This window comes from Halichoerus grypus, chromosome 13 (genome assembly GCF_964656455.1).
Source record: "Halichoerus grypus chromosome 13, mHalGry1.hap1.1, whole genome shotgun sequence".
NCBI lineage: Eukaryota > Metazoa > Chordata > Mammalia > Carnivora > Phocidae > Halichoerus > Halichoerus grypus.
Window position 1 is genome coordinate 82,318,175 of NC_135724.1, and position 21,167 is coordinate 82,339,341.

Consider the following 21,167-nt stretch of genomic DNA (forward strand, 5'->3'; position numbering starts at 1 on the left):
AGTGTGGTTGAAAATGGGGGCAGATACTCTAACGGCGAACAAAATGGGCAACGAGTCGCCAGCAGCTGACAGGACTCTCACCACACTCCTCCCTTTGCTTTTGGCAGTTAACCTCAGGCTGTAATTGGAGGGACTCCGGATTTAAGCCAGGGCCTGGATTCCTGTGTCCTTGTAGGCTATTCTTCTACAGGTAATGATATTGGCCACTGCCTACCTTCCAGTTGGTTCTTAACATGTGTTCCTTGGCTCGGCACTCTTGGAAGATGAGCTTCCAGCAAGAATAATCAGAGATGCTGCTCTCGGGCAGGTGCCCCTCCTGCTGGCACAGCCTGTACCAGAGCACTTCGTCTTCTGCAATCACCTTCCACGTCTTGCTCACCTAAAACAGAAGGGACACAAATGTCAACTTCGACAATTAGAGAAGCCCCTTGTCATCCAAAAATCAATCAACACCTTTATTATTGCCCTGCGTTTATGGCAGTATAAAATGTCTCATTAACAAAACACTCTGAGGTGAAAAAAAAATACAAGCAAATGTTTCCAGTTTGATTTTTCAAGATTTCAAAACTGTTGTTCTACCATTTCATATCACATCTTAGATGACTTGGTTAAATTATTATATAACATGTAAGAAAAAATACACAAATACATAAAAGGCAAAAAAATGCAAACTGCAACATAGCTGCACAATCATACACAGCTTTTCAGACCAGAATCTCTTTACTTTTTACCAACAGGCACTTGTATTCTTATACAACTGGAGACTGATGGTCTCTGAAATAAAAGCCTGTAAAAAAGTAAATATCCATAACTCAACACTTCTGGTCATATGAGAAATTTGAATTTATATCACATACAAAAACTTTGACTTTGTATGTATACATTTAAAAAAAATTAACAGAAAACTAAAGCTGTTCACCAGGACTGTAAATCTGATACAGAGAAATTAATGTTGTGTCTGGACAGAATTTCAAATCCCAACAGTATGCAGAGGAAATGGCCACTTTCACTATTAGTATTTTGTCCTCCAAGCCTAACTTAGAGAGATGATGGATTTACTTCCTCACAGGACAATGAACAAAGTTGGCTAGAGTGCAACTTTGGCAAGAGGAGAAAATGATCCAGCAGATCAACATGATCTTGGGTCCACAGCACATTCTGGTAATGTGTTCAATACTTGCTGCCCAACTAAAGGTCAAGACTCAGTCCTAATAAAGTGAAAGTCATGACCACTGGTTTACAGTAACCTGTGCTCCTTAACACTCCCTTGGGGCAACCTCAAGACACGGAATACAGACAAGGAAAGGGAACATGAGGCAAAGTAGGCAAGAGTGCACACAGCATGTGCACCGCAGACTCTCATTACACCAGGGTTCCTCATTTGAATAAGTACTGATAGGTAGTTAACTTTCAGGATGGCAGAGTAAATATCTCCAAAAATCTGCTCCTATATACAAGCAACAAGAATACTGCCAAAAATTGTCAAAAATCAACTGTCTTAGAACTCTGGCAGTTAAGTAAAGCCTTTCAACATTCTGAGGAGCATTTATTCAAGAAAAACGGCTGAGTCTTGGTAAGAACAACCTTCATGTTGTTTTAACTTGCACTAATTCCATCCTCCTCCTCCAGGACTATAGGTAACTCCTCGCTAGCCTTGAAAACCAACAGTCTTGCAACTATGGTAGCTATAAAAACCAGCAGTCTAACAGTCACCAGAAGGGCCAGATGGCTTTACAGGTCTGCACATGTGCCATCCCCAGAGAACTGTCACCATTTGACCTGACAGCTTGCTGGAAAGGCCTGTTCTAGAGGCTTGTCTTTATCTGACCTGACTCAAAGCTTCCTCTGTCTTATCTCCAGGGCATTTGTCAGAAACAATAAGGGAGAACTGTTTAACATTGTGGCTGCCTGAGGTAACAATACCAACTGGGGCTAAGAAGAGCTGACCAAAAGCTTAAAAGGAAAACCTGGGGAATGGGATGTCCATAATGGGCTTTGAGAGGTTCCAATGTATTTCTGGGACTCAAGAATGCCATGTACAGGGGCGCCTGGGTGGCTCAGTCGTTAGGCGTCTGCCTTTGGCTCAGGTCATGATCCCAGGGTCCTGGGATCGAGCCCTGCATCGGGCTCCCTGCTCTGCGGGAAGCCTGCTTCTCCCTTTCCCACTCCCCCTGCTTGTGTTCCCTCTCTCACTGTGTCTCCCTCTGTCAAATAAATAAAATCGTAAAAAAAAAAAAAAAGAATGCCACGTACATGTGTAGGATTGTGTGTATGCCAAGACCTGAAAAGGCCCTGATCTCTCACTCTGGCTAACCCTGAAGCTTTACACAAGCACAAAATGAAGGCTAAAACAGAGTTGTGAACTGTTGGCATACTGAAAGCATGCCCCAACATACAGACAGCACCTCAGCAAAACTTGGGAGATTTATGGCTTCAACATATTTAAGGAAATCTTCCCAATCACTAGCTAACCATTAAGCTAAATGAGCAGAGAATTCAGTGGTCACAAATGACAAACACAAACTAGAGAGAGAATCAGCCCCAAAAAGTCACTAATAAACAGCAGCAACAACAAAAGTAACAACAACAAACTAACCCTCCTGAAGGGAGAGAATCTGATTTCCAGAGCTGCCCATTATTTTAAAAGTCCAATTTTTAACAAGAAATATTGAGACATGCAAAGAAACGGTAAAATATGAACCATATACAAGAAGAAAAAGCGGCCAACAGAAACTGTCCTTGAAGAAGTCCAGACTTTGGATTTAGTAAACAAAGACTTTAGATCAGCTATTATACATAAGTTCAAAATACTAAAGGAAAGCATGTTTAGGAAAATAAAGTTATGAGCACAATGTTTCATTAAGTACAAAATATTGATAGAGAAAATTTTTTTTTTAAATAGAAGTTTTAAAGTTGAAGAGTAGAGGGATGCCTGGGTGGCTCAGTCAGTTAAGCGTCTGCCTTTGGCTCAGGTCATGATCCCAGGGGCCTGAGATTGAGTCCCATAGGGGGCTCCTTGCTAAGCACGGAGCCTGCTTCTCCCTCTGCCGTGTGCTCAATCTCTCTCTGACAAATAAATAAAATCTTTAAAGTTGAAAAGCAGAGTAATAAACAAAAAATTCAGATTTGAGCTAGCATTAGAATCAGCAAACTTAAGGTTAAGATTATCCAGTCTAAGGAAAAAAAAAAAAAAAAGGAAAACAACAACAGAAACCCCTCTTCCCCAAAATGAACAAAATTAACAGAGCCTCAGAGGCCTATGGAATACCATCTGTGTGGACCAACATAGGCATTATGGGAGTCCCATAGAGAAGGAGAGAGAGAAAGAGGTAGAAGGAATATCTAAAGAAATAATGGCTAAAAGCTTCCCAAATACAATGAAAAACATTGATCTGCACACTACAGCGCAGTTCACCAAACTCCATGAAGGATAAACTCAAAGAGATTCCCACCTAGACACATCGTAAACTGTTGAAACCGAGGACAGAATCGTGAAAGCAGCAAAAGAAAAAGACTCATTGTGTGTACTTCTCATCAGAAACCAGGGCGCCTGGGTGGCTCAGTCATTAGGCATCTGCCTTCGGCTCAGGTCATGATCCTGGGGTCCTGGGATCGAGTCCCACATCAGGCTCCCTGCTTGGCAGGAAGCCTGCTTCTCCCTCTCCCACTCCCCCTGCTTGTGTTCCTGCTCTCACTGTCTCTCTGTCAAATAAATAAATAAAATCTTTTTAAAAAAAAGAAAAAGAAAAAGAAACCAGGGAGGTCAGGGTGCCTGGGTGGCTCAGTTGGTTAAGCGACTGCCTTCGGCTCAGGTCATGATCCTGGAGTCCCACATCAGGCTCCCTGCTCGGCGGGGAGTCTGCTTCTCCCTCTGACCCTCCCCCCCTCATGCTCGCTCTCTCTTTCTCTCTCTCTCTCAAATGAATAAATAAAATCTTAAAAAAAAAAAAAAAAGAAACCAGAAAGCAGTAGGCTGGCACATTCAAAGTGCTAAAGGAAGAGATCACCAACCAGTAACTCTATACCTAGCAAAACTATCCTTCAAAAATAAGAGAAATTAAATTATTCCAAGATAAACAAATATAAGATAATTCATCACTAGTAGACTTGTCCTATAAGAAATACTAAAGGAAGTCCTTTAGGCTGAAATACAAGGACACTAGACAGTAACTCAATCCACATAAATAAAATAAATCAGTAAAGGTCATTACAAGGGTAAATATAAGTGACAGCATAAATGTATGTTTGCTCACAACATTTTTCTTCTGATTAAAAAAACTGCCTAAAGTATAAAATTGAGTTGATAGGTTTATAACAATAAAGCCATAATTTATATGAAATAGTACAAAGAAGGGAAAGGGAAGTTCTAGTGCAGCAGTTTTGGTATACTAAAAGAAACAAAAGAATTAAAATAGTATGCTAGAAAAAGATCTATTTAAACACAAAAGGAGGCAGTAATAAAGAAAAAAGACCTAAGACATAGAGAAAATAGCAAAATGGCAGATATAAATGCTTATCTAATTATATTAAATGTAAATGGACTAAGCACTCCAGTCAAAAGACAGAGATTGGCAGTATAAATTAACATGGTCTAAGGATAGGCTTTCTACAAGAGACATACTTTTTTTTTTTTCTTTTTTTAGGTAAACTCTAAACCCAACATGGGGCTCAAACTCATGACCCTGAGATCAAGAGTCGCATGCTGACTGAGCCAGCCAGGTGCCCCGAGACATACACACTATTCTTAAAGGTTCATTTACTTTATTTTTCTTTTTTAAGATTTTTTTATTTATTTGAAAGAGAGAGCACAAGCAGGGGGAGGGGCACAGGGAGAAGCAGGGTCCCTGCTAAGCAGGGAGCCTGATGTGGGGCTCGATCCCAGGACCCTGGGATCATGACCTGAGCTGAAGGCAGACACTTAAATGACTAAGCCACCACGGGTGCCCCAAGGTTCATTTACTTTGAGTGAGAGTGAAAGAGCCTGGGGGGGGGGGGCAGGCAGAGAGAGAGTCTTAAGCAGACTTCAGCACTGAGCCCAGAGCCCAGTGCTGAGCTCATTGTCACGACCCCAACCAAAACCAAGAGTCAGATCTGCTCAACCAAGTACACCACCCAGGTGCCCCGTGAGACATACATACTTTAGATTCACATGCACAAATAGATTAAAAGGATGGAAAAAAATATACCATGCAAACAATATCTGAAAGAGAGCTGGAGTGCATATACTAATATCACTTAAATTTTAGGAAAAAAAATGGTTACCAGAGACAAAGGATATTTTTATAATGAGAGTCAATCTATCACAAAGACCTAACAATTGTAAACATGTATACCTAAAAACAGAGGCCCCAAATACAAGAAGCAAAAAGTGATAAAACTGAAGGAAGAAATGGACAATTCAACAATTCTGGGAGACTCCAATACCCAGTTTCAGTAATGGATAGAAAAGTAGAATATCAACAAAGAAATGTAAGACTTGAACAACACTATACACCAACTAGACATAAGAGACATCCATAGAACATTTTACTCAATAATTTGAGCATTATTCTCACGTGCAATAGAGGATTCTCCAGGATAGACCATATACTAGGCTATAAAATCTAAGTTCAAAAGAACCAAAAAAATTATACAAAGTATGTTCTCTGACCACAATGAAGTGAAATCAGAAATTGGTAACAGAAAGAAATTTGGGAAATTCACAAATGTGTGGAAATTAAATAACACACTAACAAATGTTAGCATGCTAAACCACCAATGGGTCAAAGAAGTTGAAGAAACTAGAAAATATTCTTCAAGGAGTGAAAATGAAAATGGAACATACAAAACCTATGAGGCCCAGTGAAAGCAGTACTTAGAGGGAAGTATACAGTTATAAACTCCTATATTTTAAAAAATATAAAATCCATAACCTAGCCTTCCAACTTAAACTAGAAAACTAAACCCAAAGCAAGCAGAAAGAAAAATTACAACAGAAATGAGTGAAATAAAAAGAGAAAATGAAGCAAATAAAAGCTGGTTATTTAAAAAGATGACCAAAATCGACAAATCTTCAGCTAGATTGACCCAAGAGGAGGGTGCAAGTGGGGGAGAAGACTCAAATTACTAAAATCAAGAAGGAGAGGGGCCATCATTATCAACCACAAAAATAAAGTGTTATAAAGGAATACTATGAATTATACGTCAACAACTTAGATAAACTAGATGAAATGGACAAATGCTTAGAAAAAGACACAAAGTACTGAAGTTAACTTATGAGGAAACAAAATCTAAATAACTCTATAATAAGTAAAGAGGTTACATTAGTGATAAAAAAACAAAACAAACCTTTGCACAAAGCCCAGACCTAGATGACATCACTGGTTAATTCTAAATGTTTAAAAGAAATTTTAAAAGAATTCTACCGTATGTTTAAGAAGATTAATGAATAACCAATCATTCACAAACTCTTCTAAAAAATAGAAGAGGGAAGACATCCCAACTCATTCTATGAGGCCAGTATTTCTGATACCCAAACCAGACAAAAACCTCACAAGAAAACCACAAACCAATATCCCTGATGAATATACACAAAACTGAATCCAGCAACGTACAAAAAGGGTTATACGTCATGACCACATGCAATTTGTCTCAGGAATGCAGGGTCAGTTGAACATACAAACATCAAGGTGGTATCCTAGTACTAGGATAAAGGACAAAAACCACATGCAAACCAGAAACCCAAACAATTTAAAATTAAAGTAAGGGAATTCTTTATATTCAAAATAAATCTATACTGTACTGAAGAGTTCAAAGTGGAGTGCCTTTATATAATGATGTCCCCAAGGAGACCTAAAGTGATAGGGATATATATATATTTGATCAAGTTTTTAGGAACATGCTTCAAGATCACCTACATTATCCAAGGAGCAGCATGATATAATAGAAAACCAGCTACAGGGGCACCTGGGTGGCTCACTTGGTTAAACCTCTGCCTTCAGCTCAGGTCATGATCCCAGGGCCCTAGGATTGAGCCCCACGTTGGGCTCCCCGCTCAGCGGGGAGTCTGCTTCTCCCTCTCCCTCTGCTCTTGCTCTCTCTCACTCGCTTGTGCACCCTCTAATAAAATCTTAAAAAATAAAAAATAAAAACACACACACACAATAAAACAACAGTTACACTTGTGAAACAAAAACAAAAACCTTGGATTCTATTGTCTGGTCTTTCAACTAGTTAGCTGTGGTATTATGACAAAATCACTAAACTTCTCTATACCTCTTTCCTCCTCACTGGTGGAGGAATCAGACATCCTGAAATGTCCCTCAAAACACCAAATTCTATGACTTTGGGGATGTCGTTTTCTCACCCTTAAAAAGCGAATCATTGAAATGGATAAAGAAGATGTGGTCCATATATACAATGGAATATTACTCAGCCATCAGAAAGGATGAATACCCAACTTTTACATCAACATGGATGGGACTGGAGGAGATTATGCTAAGTGAAATAAGCCAAGCAGAGAAAGTCAATTATCATATGGTTTCACTTATTTGTGGAACATAAGGAATAGCATGAAGGACATTAGGAGAAGGAAGGGAAAAATGGGCGGGGGGGGCAATTGGAGGGAGAGATGAACCATGAGAGACTATGGACTCTGAGAAACAAACAAGGTTTTAGAGGGGAGGGGGGAGGGGGGATTGGTTAGCCCGGTGATGGGTATTAAGGAGGGCATGTACTGCATGGAGCACTGGGTGTTATACGAAAACAATGGATCGTGGATTACCACATCAAAAACCAATGATGTATTGTATGGTGACTAACATAACATAATAAAATTTAAAAAAAAGTGAATCATCGGGGCACCTGGGTGGTTCAGTCGTTAAGCATCTGCCTTCGGCTCAGATCATGATCCCGGGGTCCTGGGATCGAGCCCCATATCGGGCTCCCTGCTCCACGGGAAGCCTGCTTCTCCCTCTCCCACTCCCCCTGCTTGTGTTCCCTCTCTCGCTGTGTCTCTCTCTGTCAAATAAATAAATAAAATCTTAAAAAAAAACAAAGAAAAACTGAAGTAGTAAGAGGGGTCTTGGAGATCAACCAGGAGTAGCTCCTCACCACAGGAGGGCTCCTTCTAGCAGCCCTGGTTGGTGAGAGGCTTCTGCAGAGACCGGACCTTCCAAATCAGTCTGATCTACTACAAAGCCGTCTGGCTGTTAGAAAGGGATTCCACCCATGGCCCTAATTTTGCCTATCTGAAGAAATCTCTTCCTTCTTCCACCTGACAGCTTCTCAAGAGGCCAAAGACACCATCCTAATTCTCCTTAGTCAATTCAGGGGCCTAAATATCACCCATTTCCCTCAACCAACTGTCCTAGGACTAGACTAGTTCCCATACCCCTTATCTCTGAACCTAATAGTTGTGCATATACAGCATACCTCTTCAAATGTGATACTCAGGACAAAACAACACCCCAAATGTGGGCTCTCAAGTGCCATGAACAGAAGAATTTTATCAGACACTAATCTGCTGCTTCATTTGTTGTAAAGACCCCATCATGGCTACTAAACCAATAGTCCACCAAAGCTTTTGGAGTCTGTTTATTAAACGTTTAAGTCGAACAAAAATAAATATTACAAACATGCATGGACTTGTCACCCCATTTAATAAGATATTACTAGTAAGTTTGAACTCCTGTGCATCTCTGTCTGTACCCTCTCCCCTGCCACAGGGGCAACCTGAATTTGGTCTCCACCATTCTTCAGAGTTGTTTTAAGAGGGGGGAGGGGAGGAGAGAGAGAAAGGAAAGGATGGGCAGAGAGAGAATCTTAAGCAGGCTCCATGCCCAGCATGGAGCCCCACACAGGGCTTGATCTCACAACTGTGAGATCAGAACCTGAGCCAAAAAACTGACTGAGCCACCCAGGTGCCCCCATTCTTTAGAGTTTTTTAAAACACAAACTGCAATTAAATAAAAAAGTCCCCACTTCTTACTTTCACTGTTAGTTTTTTTTTTATCTGATTTTAAGTCCCATTTTAAACCCCAGCTCACTGTACCCACCCCCACATCATTTTAGATCTTTGACCCCACTTCTGTCATCTGTTGCATTAGCTACTTTTCCCATACAGAAGTCATCTGCAAAATATGGTCTGTGGGCCTGTGTGTCTTAATTAAAAAAAAAAAAAGTTAACCCGGATGGGACTGAGGACAGAGCCCATGGCAAACCACTAGAGTCCTCCCCATACCACCCCCCCCATTCAGCTGACATGGATCCATTAAGCAGCCCACCCTAGGCATGGCCACAGCATCAGTTACAAATCCACTTAACCACACTGTCATCCCACACTTCTCCATCTTAGCCATAAGGGCGTCAGGGAAACAAACCCTCATCTGATCACAAGTGGTCAGGCAATAAAGAATGGGATAACGACTCAGTAACACTGGAGCTCTGGTTTTGACTAGACAGAACACCACAGTTTTATTTTTGGCATGTTTGGGCCACAGCTGAGCCTGCCCGGGACATGACTGGTGTCTGTCCATCTGTCCGTGCCAGAGTGAGGCTGAGAACTAGGCAATCATGAAGAGCAGACAGGGACAGACCAACATCAGCTGTAATGGAGCCAGGCCACAACTCAAATAGTTCCAGGGTAGAGTACCTCCCTACCAAACCTCTGGAATTCAGGATTAAAGGAGAAGTGAAGGGCTAACATACAGAGACCCTAATGGGTCCTCAAGGGCAGAAAGTGCTCACTAAACCCAGGGCAGCTCACTCTGATCTTGGGATACCATGAGCCTTTTTGGTAAGAATTATGAAATGTAAAATTCTGTAAAAACTATGAAATGTAACTGGATGAAAGACTCAGAGTAGCTAAGAGATCATATAATGGGTAGGCATTATTACATAGACCGGCACTTCCCAAAGCATGCTCAGAACAGCAGCTCCTCAGGGGGTTAGTAAGTTATCTTAAAAAAAGGATTCCATGGTCAAATGAGTTTGGGGAACACTAGTTTAAACAAAACCAAGCAGGGTTATTTGCTGAAGAACTTCTGAGAGCTTTTTATAGACAGACATGTGTTGTAGATCTCTCAGAAGGATAGGAGATGCTGCATTCCCCAAACTTATTTGGCTCCTGAACTCTTCTTGCGAGGACTGTCTCAAAAGCCTAGTACTCTGCAGAAGACACTTGAGAGAACATCAATATGGCCTACTGGTGAACTGATGAAGGTATGTGTTGGACACGAAGACCAGAAATTCTCATCTACCTGCCAAACAGATACCTTGTGCATGACACCTTTCCCTCAGGGTGGGGAAGCTACAGGTTGGATCCCAAGCCCCGCCCCAAGTACAGGGCAATAGCTTTAATTTGGGAGTCCAAAAATTAGCTACAAGGCTGCTTTTTAGTAGATGGAGCCATTCAATCATCAGCAGCATTTTAAGAAAATCCAAATCCAAGGCTCAGTGACTACAAACTAGAAAATCCCAATTAAAAACATTCTGGATGAGTTTTCATGAGATCTACTAAACCATACAGTTCTCAGCCACTTTAAAACGGAGGCACTTTTCAGTGAGACTTTCAAGGAGTCCCAAATATATCAGACCTTGAGAACACTGGAAGCAGAAAACAGATTTTTCTATCAGCTTCAAAGAAAATGCCAAGTCACTTTAAATAACATGATCTGAAATTTGTATAACAGGGTTACGGGATGAAAAATGGAGAACAAAAAGTTGATGTTTCGGTGCATCATTCCCACTGCTAACCCCTAGATCACTGGGCTTATTCTGTGGAAAGTAATATTCAGGATAAAGTTAAAACCCTGGATAACAAACAATGATCTCTTTGAGGGATTTATAAAAGCTAGAGGTGAGAATTACTTCCAAAAAGGGATCAAGACTGTACCTACAATTAGGTATTAAACGCAGAAATGTGCCAACAATTTCTTTGGCAAACTGTAAAGGGAGGGTGCCTTTTCTCTCCCCTTCTTTTTAAAGGGGCACAAAAGTGACAGGCTCTAAGAATGTCTTTTAATCTTGGAAAAAAAAGAAACCAAAACAAACAAGACCTAGATAAACTTTCACAATTTTAAAGAGCCTCACCAAAAGGAAAGCTAAGAGTTTTGATTTCTTACATTATTTTAAATCTAGCAAATTTACAAGCCTGAATTTTCCAAAGGCCTAATGGTCTTTCTTTAATACACTAGGATTGGAATGGCCCTGCCCAGTAAAAGCCCCACTGAGTGAGCCTCAGCTGTGAGAATTTGCTAATAAAAGTGTCTCCAGCATTTTGCTTTATAGCACCACTGTGAATTGCAGCATTAAAAAAAAAAAAAAAAAAAAGCTCTTGGCTCAAAAACTAGCTTTATTAACTCTGCCTGGATTAGGGTTACCAGTGAGGCCCACAACAGGGGGGAACACATCATTGTTCTAGTTACATGTTCACAAATCAAGTCTACTTGGAGAGGACATATCATGCACAGACAGTCCCACATACACTCCTTATCTCAATGTCCTTATTGCCTTTCTCCCCATTCACTCATGAACCTGCTCACTTTCGCCCCTCACTGTGCCATGGATTCTGGTCAAGGTCACCAGTGACCTCCAAGTTGCTAAACCCGACGGTCATTTCTCAGTCCTCCTATTTGACTAACGATGACACTTAATACCTCTGATCATTTTCTCCTCCTTGGAAAGGTTATCCCTTGGTTCCAGGGGACCATGTGTTCCAGGTTTCTTCCCACATCACAGGGAACACCTTCTCCAACTCTTCATCTTGGCACATGACAGGGCTCAATCCCTAAATCCCCCTCCATCTACACTCACTTCCCTAATGACCTCATCCAGTTCCCTGGCTTTAAATACCAATGATGTGGGTGGGGCACCTGGGTGGCTCAATCAGTTAAGAAGTGTCCAGTTCTTGGCTCCTGATTTCAGCTCAGGTCATGATCTCAGCGTCATGAGATCAAGCCCCACATCAGGATCCGTGCTCAGTGAGGAGTCTACTTGAGATTCTCTCTCTCTCCCCCTCTCCTCCTCCTCCTGCTCTCCTCAGAAATAAGTCTATTAAAAATACATACATACCAATGATGTGCTGCCAGCTCCCAAATTCATATCTCTAGCCTCACATCCCACTACTGATCTTCCCCCAAAACTTTCTCATCTCACAGTCTTCCCCTTGTCAGTAACAACAATCTCATCCGCCCAGTTGTCCAGGCCAAATACCCTGGAGTCCCTGTTGACTCCCCTTTCTCTCCCTACACCTAGCCCATCAGCAGTCCTGACTCTACCCACTTCTACTGGTTCAACGCACTTCAAGCCACCATCTTCTCTTGTCTGGGTTAGTTCAGTAGCTTTTTCACTGGTCTCCCTGCTGCATCCTTGTCCCCCCGCTTCGCTCTAGTCTCCACATAGCAGCCAAAATGACCCCTCTAAGTCAGACCTTGTCACTTCTCTACTCAAAACACTTGAATGGCTTCCAACCTCTCTCAGAATAAAAGTTCAAGTTCTTTTAATGGATTTAAGTGCCTTTTCACATTTTAACTATTTCTTCTTCCTTTTATCCCCATCTTCTCATTATACCCTCACCCGTATTGGTTTCCTATTGATGCTCTAACAAATTAGCACAAACTTAGTGACTAAGAACAGTATAAATGTATTCTCTTATGGTTCTGGAGACCAGAAGTCTAAAAATCAAAGTATAGGTGGCAGGGCTACATTCCTTCTGGAGGCTTCAGGGAAAAAATCTGTTTCCTTCTCTTTTCCAGCTTCTGGAGGCCAGCTTACATTCCTCGGCTTTGTGGCCGCTTCCTCCATTTTCAAAGCCAGCAACACAGCATCTTACCTTTGACCTCCAGCCTCCCTCTCATAAGGAGCTTTGTAATTACACTGAGCCCACCTGGATCATCCAAGATAACCACTCCACCTCAAAATCCTTAACTTCCTCACATCTGCAAAGGCCCATTACCGTAAGAGGTAACATATTCACAGGTTCTGAGGACCAGGACGTGGACATCTTGGGGAAGGGGCATTATTCCATCTACCACATCCTAGGCACTCTGACCTCCCTGCTATTCCTCAAGCATAACAGGTGTGCTCCACCTCTAGGCCTCTCTGCCAGAGACCTGCACAGCTTCATTCTTCCCTCCTTCAGGTCTTTGCCCAAAGGTCACCCTCTCTGTGAGGTCTTCCCTGGCCATATTACCTCTGTGGGCTTGTATTTTCTCCATAGCACTTTCCACCATCTGGAACACACTCTACTTAACTGGGTGTTTTGTGCATAGAAAGTAAGCTCTGAGCGGTGAGTTTTTTTTTTTTTTTTTTTATGTTCTGTTCTCTGCTGCGCTGTCCAGAGTATTACAGGACACATAGTAGGCCCTGTGAATAACTGAATGAGATGAAGAAGTCCAACTTTTAAAAGTTCAACACTTAAAAAAACTGCATTGCTTTTATTTTCACTGGTCAGCTTCTTGCATGTACTGCCCTCAAGAGGCTCGGACTTTTTTTTTTTTTTTTTTTTAATTTTATTTATTTATTTGACAGAGAGGTAGACAGAAGAGCACAAGCAGAGGGAGTGGCAGAGGGAGAGGGAGAAGCAGGCTCTGCGCTGAGCAGGGAATCCGATGCGGGACTCGATCCCAGGATCCTGAGATCATGACCTGAGCCGAAGGCAGACGCTTAACCATCTGAGCCACCCAGGTGCCCGAGGCTCGGACTTTCTTATTAAATACTAGCTCTTGCTTTTTTTCTTCTTGTAAACTTTTTAATTATAGACAACCTCAAACACACAAAAAAATGAAGTGAGCATTGTAAAGAACCTCAAGTCCCCAGGACTCAGTTCAAATAATTATCGACGCTCTGCCATTCTTCTTTCACCTAGCTCCCCATCTTTCCTCCCAGAGTGGCTGCTTTTCTGTCACCCCATTAAGTTTAAAAAGATTTATTTATTTGAGAGAGCACATGAGCAAGTGCAAGAACATGAGCACATGCCCCTCCCACGGACAGAGGGAGAGAGAATCTCAAGCAGACTCCCCCACCGAGTGTGGAGCCCAATGTGGGGCTCAATCTCATGATCCTGAGATCATGACCTGAGCCGAAACAAGAGTCGGACACTTAACCGACTGTGCCACCCAGGCGTCACCCCCCACCTGTTACCCCCCCCCCCCCTTAAAGGAGGCAGCCACGACAACCTGGTGAATTAAAAGGAAACCCCTGAGGGTGCCTGAGTCCTGGGCAGGCATGTGTTTCCCTTGGAAACAGAGTCAGGTGACAAAGGCAAAGTGAAGAACAAAAGGAACCCTGCCAATAGTTACAGGTTTTCAGAGTTAGGTCTGCTATAAGAAAGAAAGAAAACAAACAAACAAAACAAAACCCCCAAAACAAAAAACAAATACCCAATAAACAAAATATTTCTAAATTTGAAAAAAAAAAAAAATCAATCCAGCAGCACTTGGCTGGAGATTCCCAACTTTAAAGACTTCACGAAAATCTTTAGCTAAATAAAACCTCAGATTTTAGTTGCTCCTATTTGGTTATCTGGGAAGATCATAAGATCACATTTTCCTTAAAACCTGAAATATCAGGGGCACCCAGCTGGCTCAGTGGGTAGAGCGAGCGACTCTTGATCTCAGGGTTGTGAGTTCGTACTCCATGCTGGATGTAGAGCCTACTTAAAAACTTGAAATATTGGGGTGCCTGGTGGCTCAGTTGATTAAGCCTCTGATTCTTGACTTAAGCTCAGGTCTTGAGTTCAGGGTCCTGAGTTCAAGCCTTGCACTGGGCTCTACATGCATGGAGCCTACTTAAAAACAAAAAATATCATAATCTAATATAGCAAGCTTTAGTTCCAGATTTTGGTAACACCTACTTCTTGCTTGCCAATTTTATCATACATCTTAAGTTTTTAACCTCCATCCCTACCCTTTCTTTCTTTACTGCCTCCTTTATTCACATTTTTCTACTTCTTACTTGAAGAATGTGACATTATCATCTATGCAGCTAGATTTCTAAAATTATACTTTAGGAAATACACATAAATAAACTGTGATAAAAATGAAAATTAAAAAAAGACAAAATTATAGAGATGAAAACAGAATGGTGGTTGTGAGGGGCTAGGGATGGGAAGGGAGGTAGAGGTGGCCGGCCCATAAGAGGCAGCACAAAATATCCTTGTGATGAATGTTGTGTACCTTAACTGTGTGGTCACACAAATCCACACCTGTGATAAAACTGCATAGAACTAAATACACTCACAAATAAGTGTACGTAAAACTGACGAAATCGGAGTTAAGCTCTATGGACTGTACTAATGTCAGTTTCTTGGCTTTGATATTACTCTGTAGGCAAGATACTGTCAATGAAGGAAACTGGGGGAACAGAACACAGGGCCTCTCCAGACTATCTTTTGCAACTACCCATGAATTTATAATTATTTCAAAAGTTTTAAAAATGAATGTTAGTAAATCCTAAAACCATTACTTCTCAGAATTACAATTCCTATTATAACAGCTTACTCTTCCCATTAAAAAAAAATTGTAATTTTCAATTCAACAATTTGTAATTGTTATCCATTTTAAAACATTGTTTTTAGAGTGCCAGGAACCCTGTGGGCACACACACAAAACCATAAAATTATAAGTAGCAAGATAAAGCTGTTCGATGAATCGCCCAACGCATAACTTTGCTTACTAAAAGCTACACTGTTTTCGAGACATTTCAGCATGAAACACTCCCACAGGGACACTAAATCCCGCAAGAGACAACTATTGATAGCAAGGAGCTAGAAAGGTCAGCATCAGAAGTACACAAGGATCACAAACAAATGTAGTGGGACTTTAGTCCTGAAAGCTTAAAACCTACAAAGCAGAAAATGAGGGGATGCAGAAAAGAGACAAAGTCAGAGCAAAATCACTTCTCCAGCATACTTTGTGGCATAATTAAATCTCAAGAAGTCCTTCCCAATCCGGGTTCCTTACTGTTAGTCAGTTACCAATTTGGCATAAAGATCTAAGGAAACAGGTTTTCTCCAAGGGCACACATATAGTTCATGGTGCCAATTCCTCTATAACTGGCCCAATTTCACTGAAATCCTAAGGCGGCTTGATTAAAAGAGAAGAGAGAGAGAGAGAGAGGGACAGACAGAGTGAGCCCCCTCTAAAATCACATCCAAAAGCAGCAGGACATTCCACTCAACAGAAGGACTTTTTCCCTGGTTTCAATAATAAAAACACCACAAGAAACAAATGAAAATGCTACTTATGTTTATTACTTTGTGGTTGTATTTTTTTTTTTTTTTAAAGATTTTATTTATTTCACAGAGAGAGAGAGCAAGATAGCGAGAGCAGGAACACAAGCCGGGGGAGTGGGAGAGGGAGAAGCAGGCTTCCCGCTGAACAGGGAGCCTGATGCAGGGCTCGATCCCAGGACCCTGGGATCATGACCTGAGCCGAAGGCAGACGCCTAACGACTGAGCCACCCAGGCGCCCCTGTGGTTGTATTTTAATGCTTGAAAAAAAAACAAAAGAAAACAAAAATAAAAAACCAAAACAAAGCCAATTCTAAATATTACAGGCCATCCATTGTCATCCTCATGACACTATTAAATAAAATCCTGGCTTCATAGACCAGAGCCACCTTAGGGGTTCTGGTTAAGAATATTTTTTATGCTTTTATGTGTGCTCTAAAAATTAGGTTGAAATGAAAAACAAAAAAAACAAATCCAACTGGCCAAAGAGGGAAGAATTCTGGTGGACAATTGGACCACTGTGTTGCAAATTAAACTGTTCACACCTGCAGAATAATCTCACCAGCATAACCAATCTATCCTGAAATGCAGCCCCCTTGTACCAAAAGGGGTATCTCTTCTTCCACTAGATCCTATCTTTCACTGATAAACTCTTTGGATGAGAAAACCAGCAGCAGATGTGAAAGCCACATGGCCCTCTATAAAGCAGGAGAGCAAAAAGCAGTGTTAAAAGAAAGGACTCCTTAAACAGCAGCTCCCTATCAAGAATGAAGATTTTATCATCTAATGCTGACTTTGTGGAAAGCAGCTAGCTATTAGACCCTGTTCCAAGACTTCGGCTAACAGCATCAGGCTGAAATCCAGGAGTTGGACTCATTTAGCTACACCCTTGTTTTCGACTCTTGGGAACAGGGCCAAAGTGTAAAGTTAGAATAGAACAAATCCAATTTCCAACGGAAAGAAGAAGACAATATAGGTACTCTTGCTTAATGCAACTGATAGGCTCTGAGCATGGTTTACATTTCAGTACATTTTTATTTAGTGAATTTTAGCCCTGGAATAATTTTTTCCATCATTTCCTAAAGATTCCAGACTCTGCATCAAAAAATATCTGCCAACACCCCCACTTAATATTGTGGCAATCAAGAATACTGAAAACTTTTTCAAATTCATATCTAGGTAGAAAATTTTGATTAAGCAAACTGCTTCATATAGTGTAAAACCAGCAACTTTTTAAATTGTCCTGTATTGTGTGTGACTTCATTGAACTACCAGAGGTAGCAAGCTCTAGAGTCTCAATTTGGCTACAGTTTGCACCTCTCAAACTGCCTTAATGTTTTTAACTTCACATTGTAAAAAATTTTTTATTTTTAAAAATTTTTTATTAAGTTTATTTTTTTAGTAATCTCTACACCCAACCTGGGGCTCAAACTCGCAACCCCAAGATCAAGAGTTGCACGCTCCTCTGACTGAGCTAGCCAGGCGCCCCTGGAATTTTAGTGTACAGTTCTGGTACCACTCCATTTTACCTATCCCTTTCCTTTAAGGGTGTAGACACATGTATAAAATGCAGTCTAGAATCCAGGGATAGGAAATGGTAGCCACTAGACAAATTAAGTCTTGGAGTTGGAGACAATGAATACTCTAGGGTCTTCTGGGGAATACAGTTGTCCACGAAAGCCAAATGGTCAGCAATCATACATTCAACTTACGAGAAATTACACACTTCACCCATTACACTCTTCACCAAAAAGAAGTGAACAAGAGACCTAATTTAATTTGCCTCTCAAAGTGCGGTCAAAGCCACAAGGGTATTACCTGGTTAGAAATGCAGAATATCAGGCCCTACCCCAGATCTCCTGAGTCCGAATTTGCATTTTATCAAGATCTCCTGTGATTCATGTACACAGTCAAGTGTGGCCTGGACGGTAAGTGCCACCATGCCGCCCCATGGGCATATGCCTCAGAACAAGCAGGAGATGGGGGACACAGATCTGCACTTCCCTCAGGGGGTCTCTGTTCTCACGTCTCACACCTCACGGAGTGGAATTCTAGTGTTTAAAGGGTCATTTGGACGATATGCCTAATACATGACGTCACTGTTTTGTCCCCCGGCTGACCTTCAGCTCTCCACCTAACAATTGGCTTGATTTAACCAAGGGCTGGCATTTTTGCATTAATGGTGAGGACATTAACAGCTCAGGCTAGCTCTATAAAGGCCAGCAGAGTTGTCAGCCACAGGTCGACCATAACTCAGACTGCAGGAAGAACAGAGCTCTTGAACAGATGGCCACAAAAAGATAAACACCAAGCGGTGATAAGGAACCCAATCCTTCCAGTTCAAGGTTGCGTTCCCTCAAGGAAAGTTGCTATCCACTTCCTTAATTCTTTAAACGTTGCAATTCTGATAAGTAAATCTCTGTTACCCAAGAGCTGCCTAGCCTTGCATTACAAGCAGAAGGAAACCTTGAACGTTAGTTTAATAATTGCTTACCTGTGCGCACCTTCCTAGTTCTTTCCTGTCCAGATACTGAAATATATTGATTGCCAGTTCATAAGGCAGTTGGATATCAAAGAAGGGCACATCATCCATTTCATTCTGAAGAGAAAAAGGAAAGGGAAATAAGTTCACAATTCGGAGGTATGAAAATGCTCCTTTATACAGCAAGAGATATTCTTCGGTGGGAAGGACAGAGGTGCTGTTGTCCCTGGGGGAGGCACACATTCTCACTACCCCATGGGGCAGCCATCAGACCTGAGAGCCACTGAATTTTCTCACTGCCACAAGCCCACCCTCCTCACATTCACTCAGAAAATCCACAAGACCATTTCCCATAAGGCTTCAAAAAGGAGAAGCGAGGGTGCCAACTCACAATCTGGGGTATGCCACAGGAATCAGTGCAAAGGTTGTAGAAAGTCTCGTGGCCTCTAAGGAAAGTTGAGTGGTGGGCAGCCAAGAAAGGGAGCCTTGAAATCAAAGGGGCCACTGGTCCCCCCAGGACAACTCCTACTACACCCGACTTGGGAGGGCAGTGAGCCCCCACAGCCAGAGAAAATGCTGGCCTAGGTCACTAAAGTGGTTTCATCAGGAAAAGAACAGGGCTATGAAGATGAACAAGAAGTAAACAAACGAAATGCTGCTCTTAAAGGAGGTGAGCACCACCTCCCCTTGGCCACTGGAGAAACACACGGTTTCCTAATGCACTCAGGGGCCTACACTGGTTAACCTGAGTGAGCCAGTGCAAACAAAGCTGTTCTTCTTCGGTGTCATTTATTAATGTGGAGAAATTAGAGCTCGCCTGCCTTCGGATAAGCAATTAGGGATGAGGTAACGGGCTTTATTTGAGAGATAAGGCTGTCATGACAATCCTGGTTGCACAAAGAAATAGAGGAGTGTGAAGCAGAAAGAAAGCCAAGTGTGTATACGTGCCCCTCTGCCTGTTCCCAAATCCACCTGCTAAAGCTCCCTTTTGCATGTATTTCTGCAAAGCTAGGGAAAGTGGGCTGTTTGTCTCAATGGAACTTCCTTAAATAAAATTCATTTTTAATAAGCTTTGGCTGACATCAGTGACTTACAGGTTGCAAGCAAATTATTAATTCACCACTCAAATACAATAGTCCTATACCACAAGGCTGCAGTCTGAAAATTGAAAATAGACTCAGCATTTTTAAGGGAGTGTGAGCACTGATTTAGCCCCTACCAAGTTCCAGGGTAAAGATTTTTGTGAAATCATGTTTCCATTCATCTAGGAGTCTCAGAGCTAAAAGATAATGCAAGGCATAAGAAGGAAATGTATTCAACTTCACGAAAACAGTGCAAGGCTAAGTATGAGAGCCAAAAAGGATCTCCGGAGGGAAAAAGAGCAAGAGTTGACAGTTCTCTGTGGGCAAAGACAGTACAGAATGTTAAATCGGCAAAGAAATGTTGGCCATACGGGGGGCGGGGAGAGAAAAAACAAAAAAAAATCTGCAAGTGTAATCAGAAGGCAAAGGGGTCCCTGCCCAAAAAAATAATGGAAAGTCTTAGTCTAATGTCAGGCTGGGTCCCCTCTTACAATTAATTGGCTTCACTCATGGAGGAAAAGAGGCAGCACTTTCTCACTTGGCCCAGATATAACCTGAGACGACCCAACACAACCAAGGCGAGGGAGAGGGGTGTCACCCACCACCAGCTGAGGAAAGCCACACACAAAACCAGACTATCGTTTGTGACCCGTGGACTTCCTTCTGCTTTCTCTTTTGGATTATTTGACTATGGTGAGGTGAAGAAACCTACTTTACCTGCTTGGTAGAGAAACAAGAGAATAACGCTGCTTATCCTCATACAAGTAGGATGAAGGCAAAGAAAAGCCTGCACTCATGCAAAGTGAACGCAGATCTAGCTTTTACACTGTTAGAGACACCAGGCACTGCTTTCTTCAATCAGCCCCCGGTTTAGGACTATCACCTGGTTTCTGGACAGGACACTACTGTAACGAAACAGGAGATAGCACCTTTATTTTTAGTCATTCTGGTGTAGAAAAGTCACACTTGCGGTGGCAGGAGCCTTCCCCCTTTTGCCCATTCAGATGGCCGATTCTCTGTTCTCCTCCTGGAGCACAGTGCCTCTACCCCAGTACCTCTACCCCAGCAGAACCACAACCCTGCCACCGGCCTTTTTGATCCCAACCCCCACAACCTCTGGGACGGAGGTTCAGAACAAAGATTCAAACGGATAATCCTGGTTCTGCCACTTGACTCGCCATGTGACCAGGCTAAATACCTCCAGGTCTCAGCTTCCTCATCTGTAAAAGAGAGAGCGTACCTACTCATAGGGTAGTTATAAGAATAAAATGAAATAATACATGGAAAGGGCATGGGGCAAGTACCAGGGCAAAGCACACAATAACGGATTGATACGGCTATATTCTTTCCTGGAGTGGCACTTTGGCTCCCTTTTTTTCCCCCTTCAACAAGC

The 21,167-nt window shown here is 41.9% G+C and overlaps 1 protein-coding gene across 2 annotated transcripts in view; it reads right to left on the minus strand.

Moving 5' to 3' along the window:
- The window catches only part of FBXW8 (F-box and WD repeat domain containing 8), a 116,908-nt gene that overhangs the window by 83,500 nt on the left and 12,241 nt on the right, over positions 1–21,167 (minus strand). For both annotated transcript variants that reach the window (XM_036115858.2, XM_036115859.2), the window contains exons 2-3: positions 18,705–18,809; positions 215–379 (exon numbers count right to left, since the gene is read on the minus strand). In XM_036115858.2, coding sequence (XP_035971751.1) covers positions 215–379; positions 18,705–18,809 — 270 coding nt within the window. The remainder of the gene's footprint in view (positions 1–214; positions 380–18,704; positions 18,810–21,167) is intronic.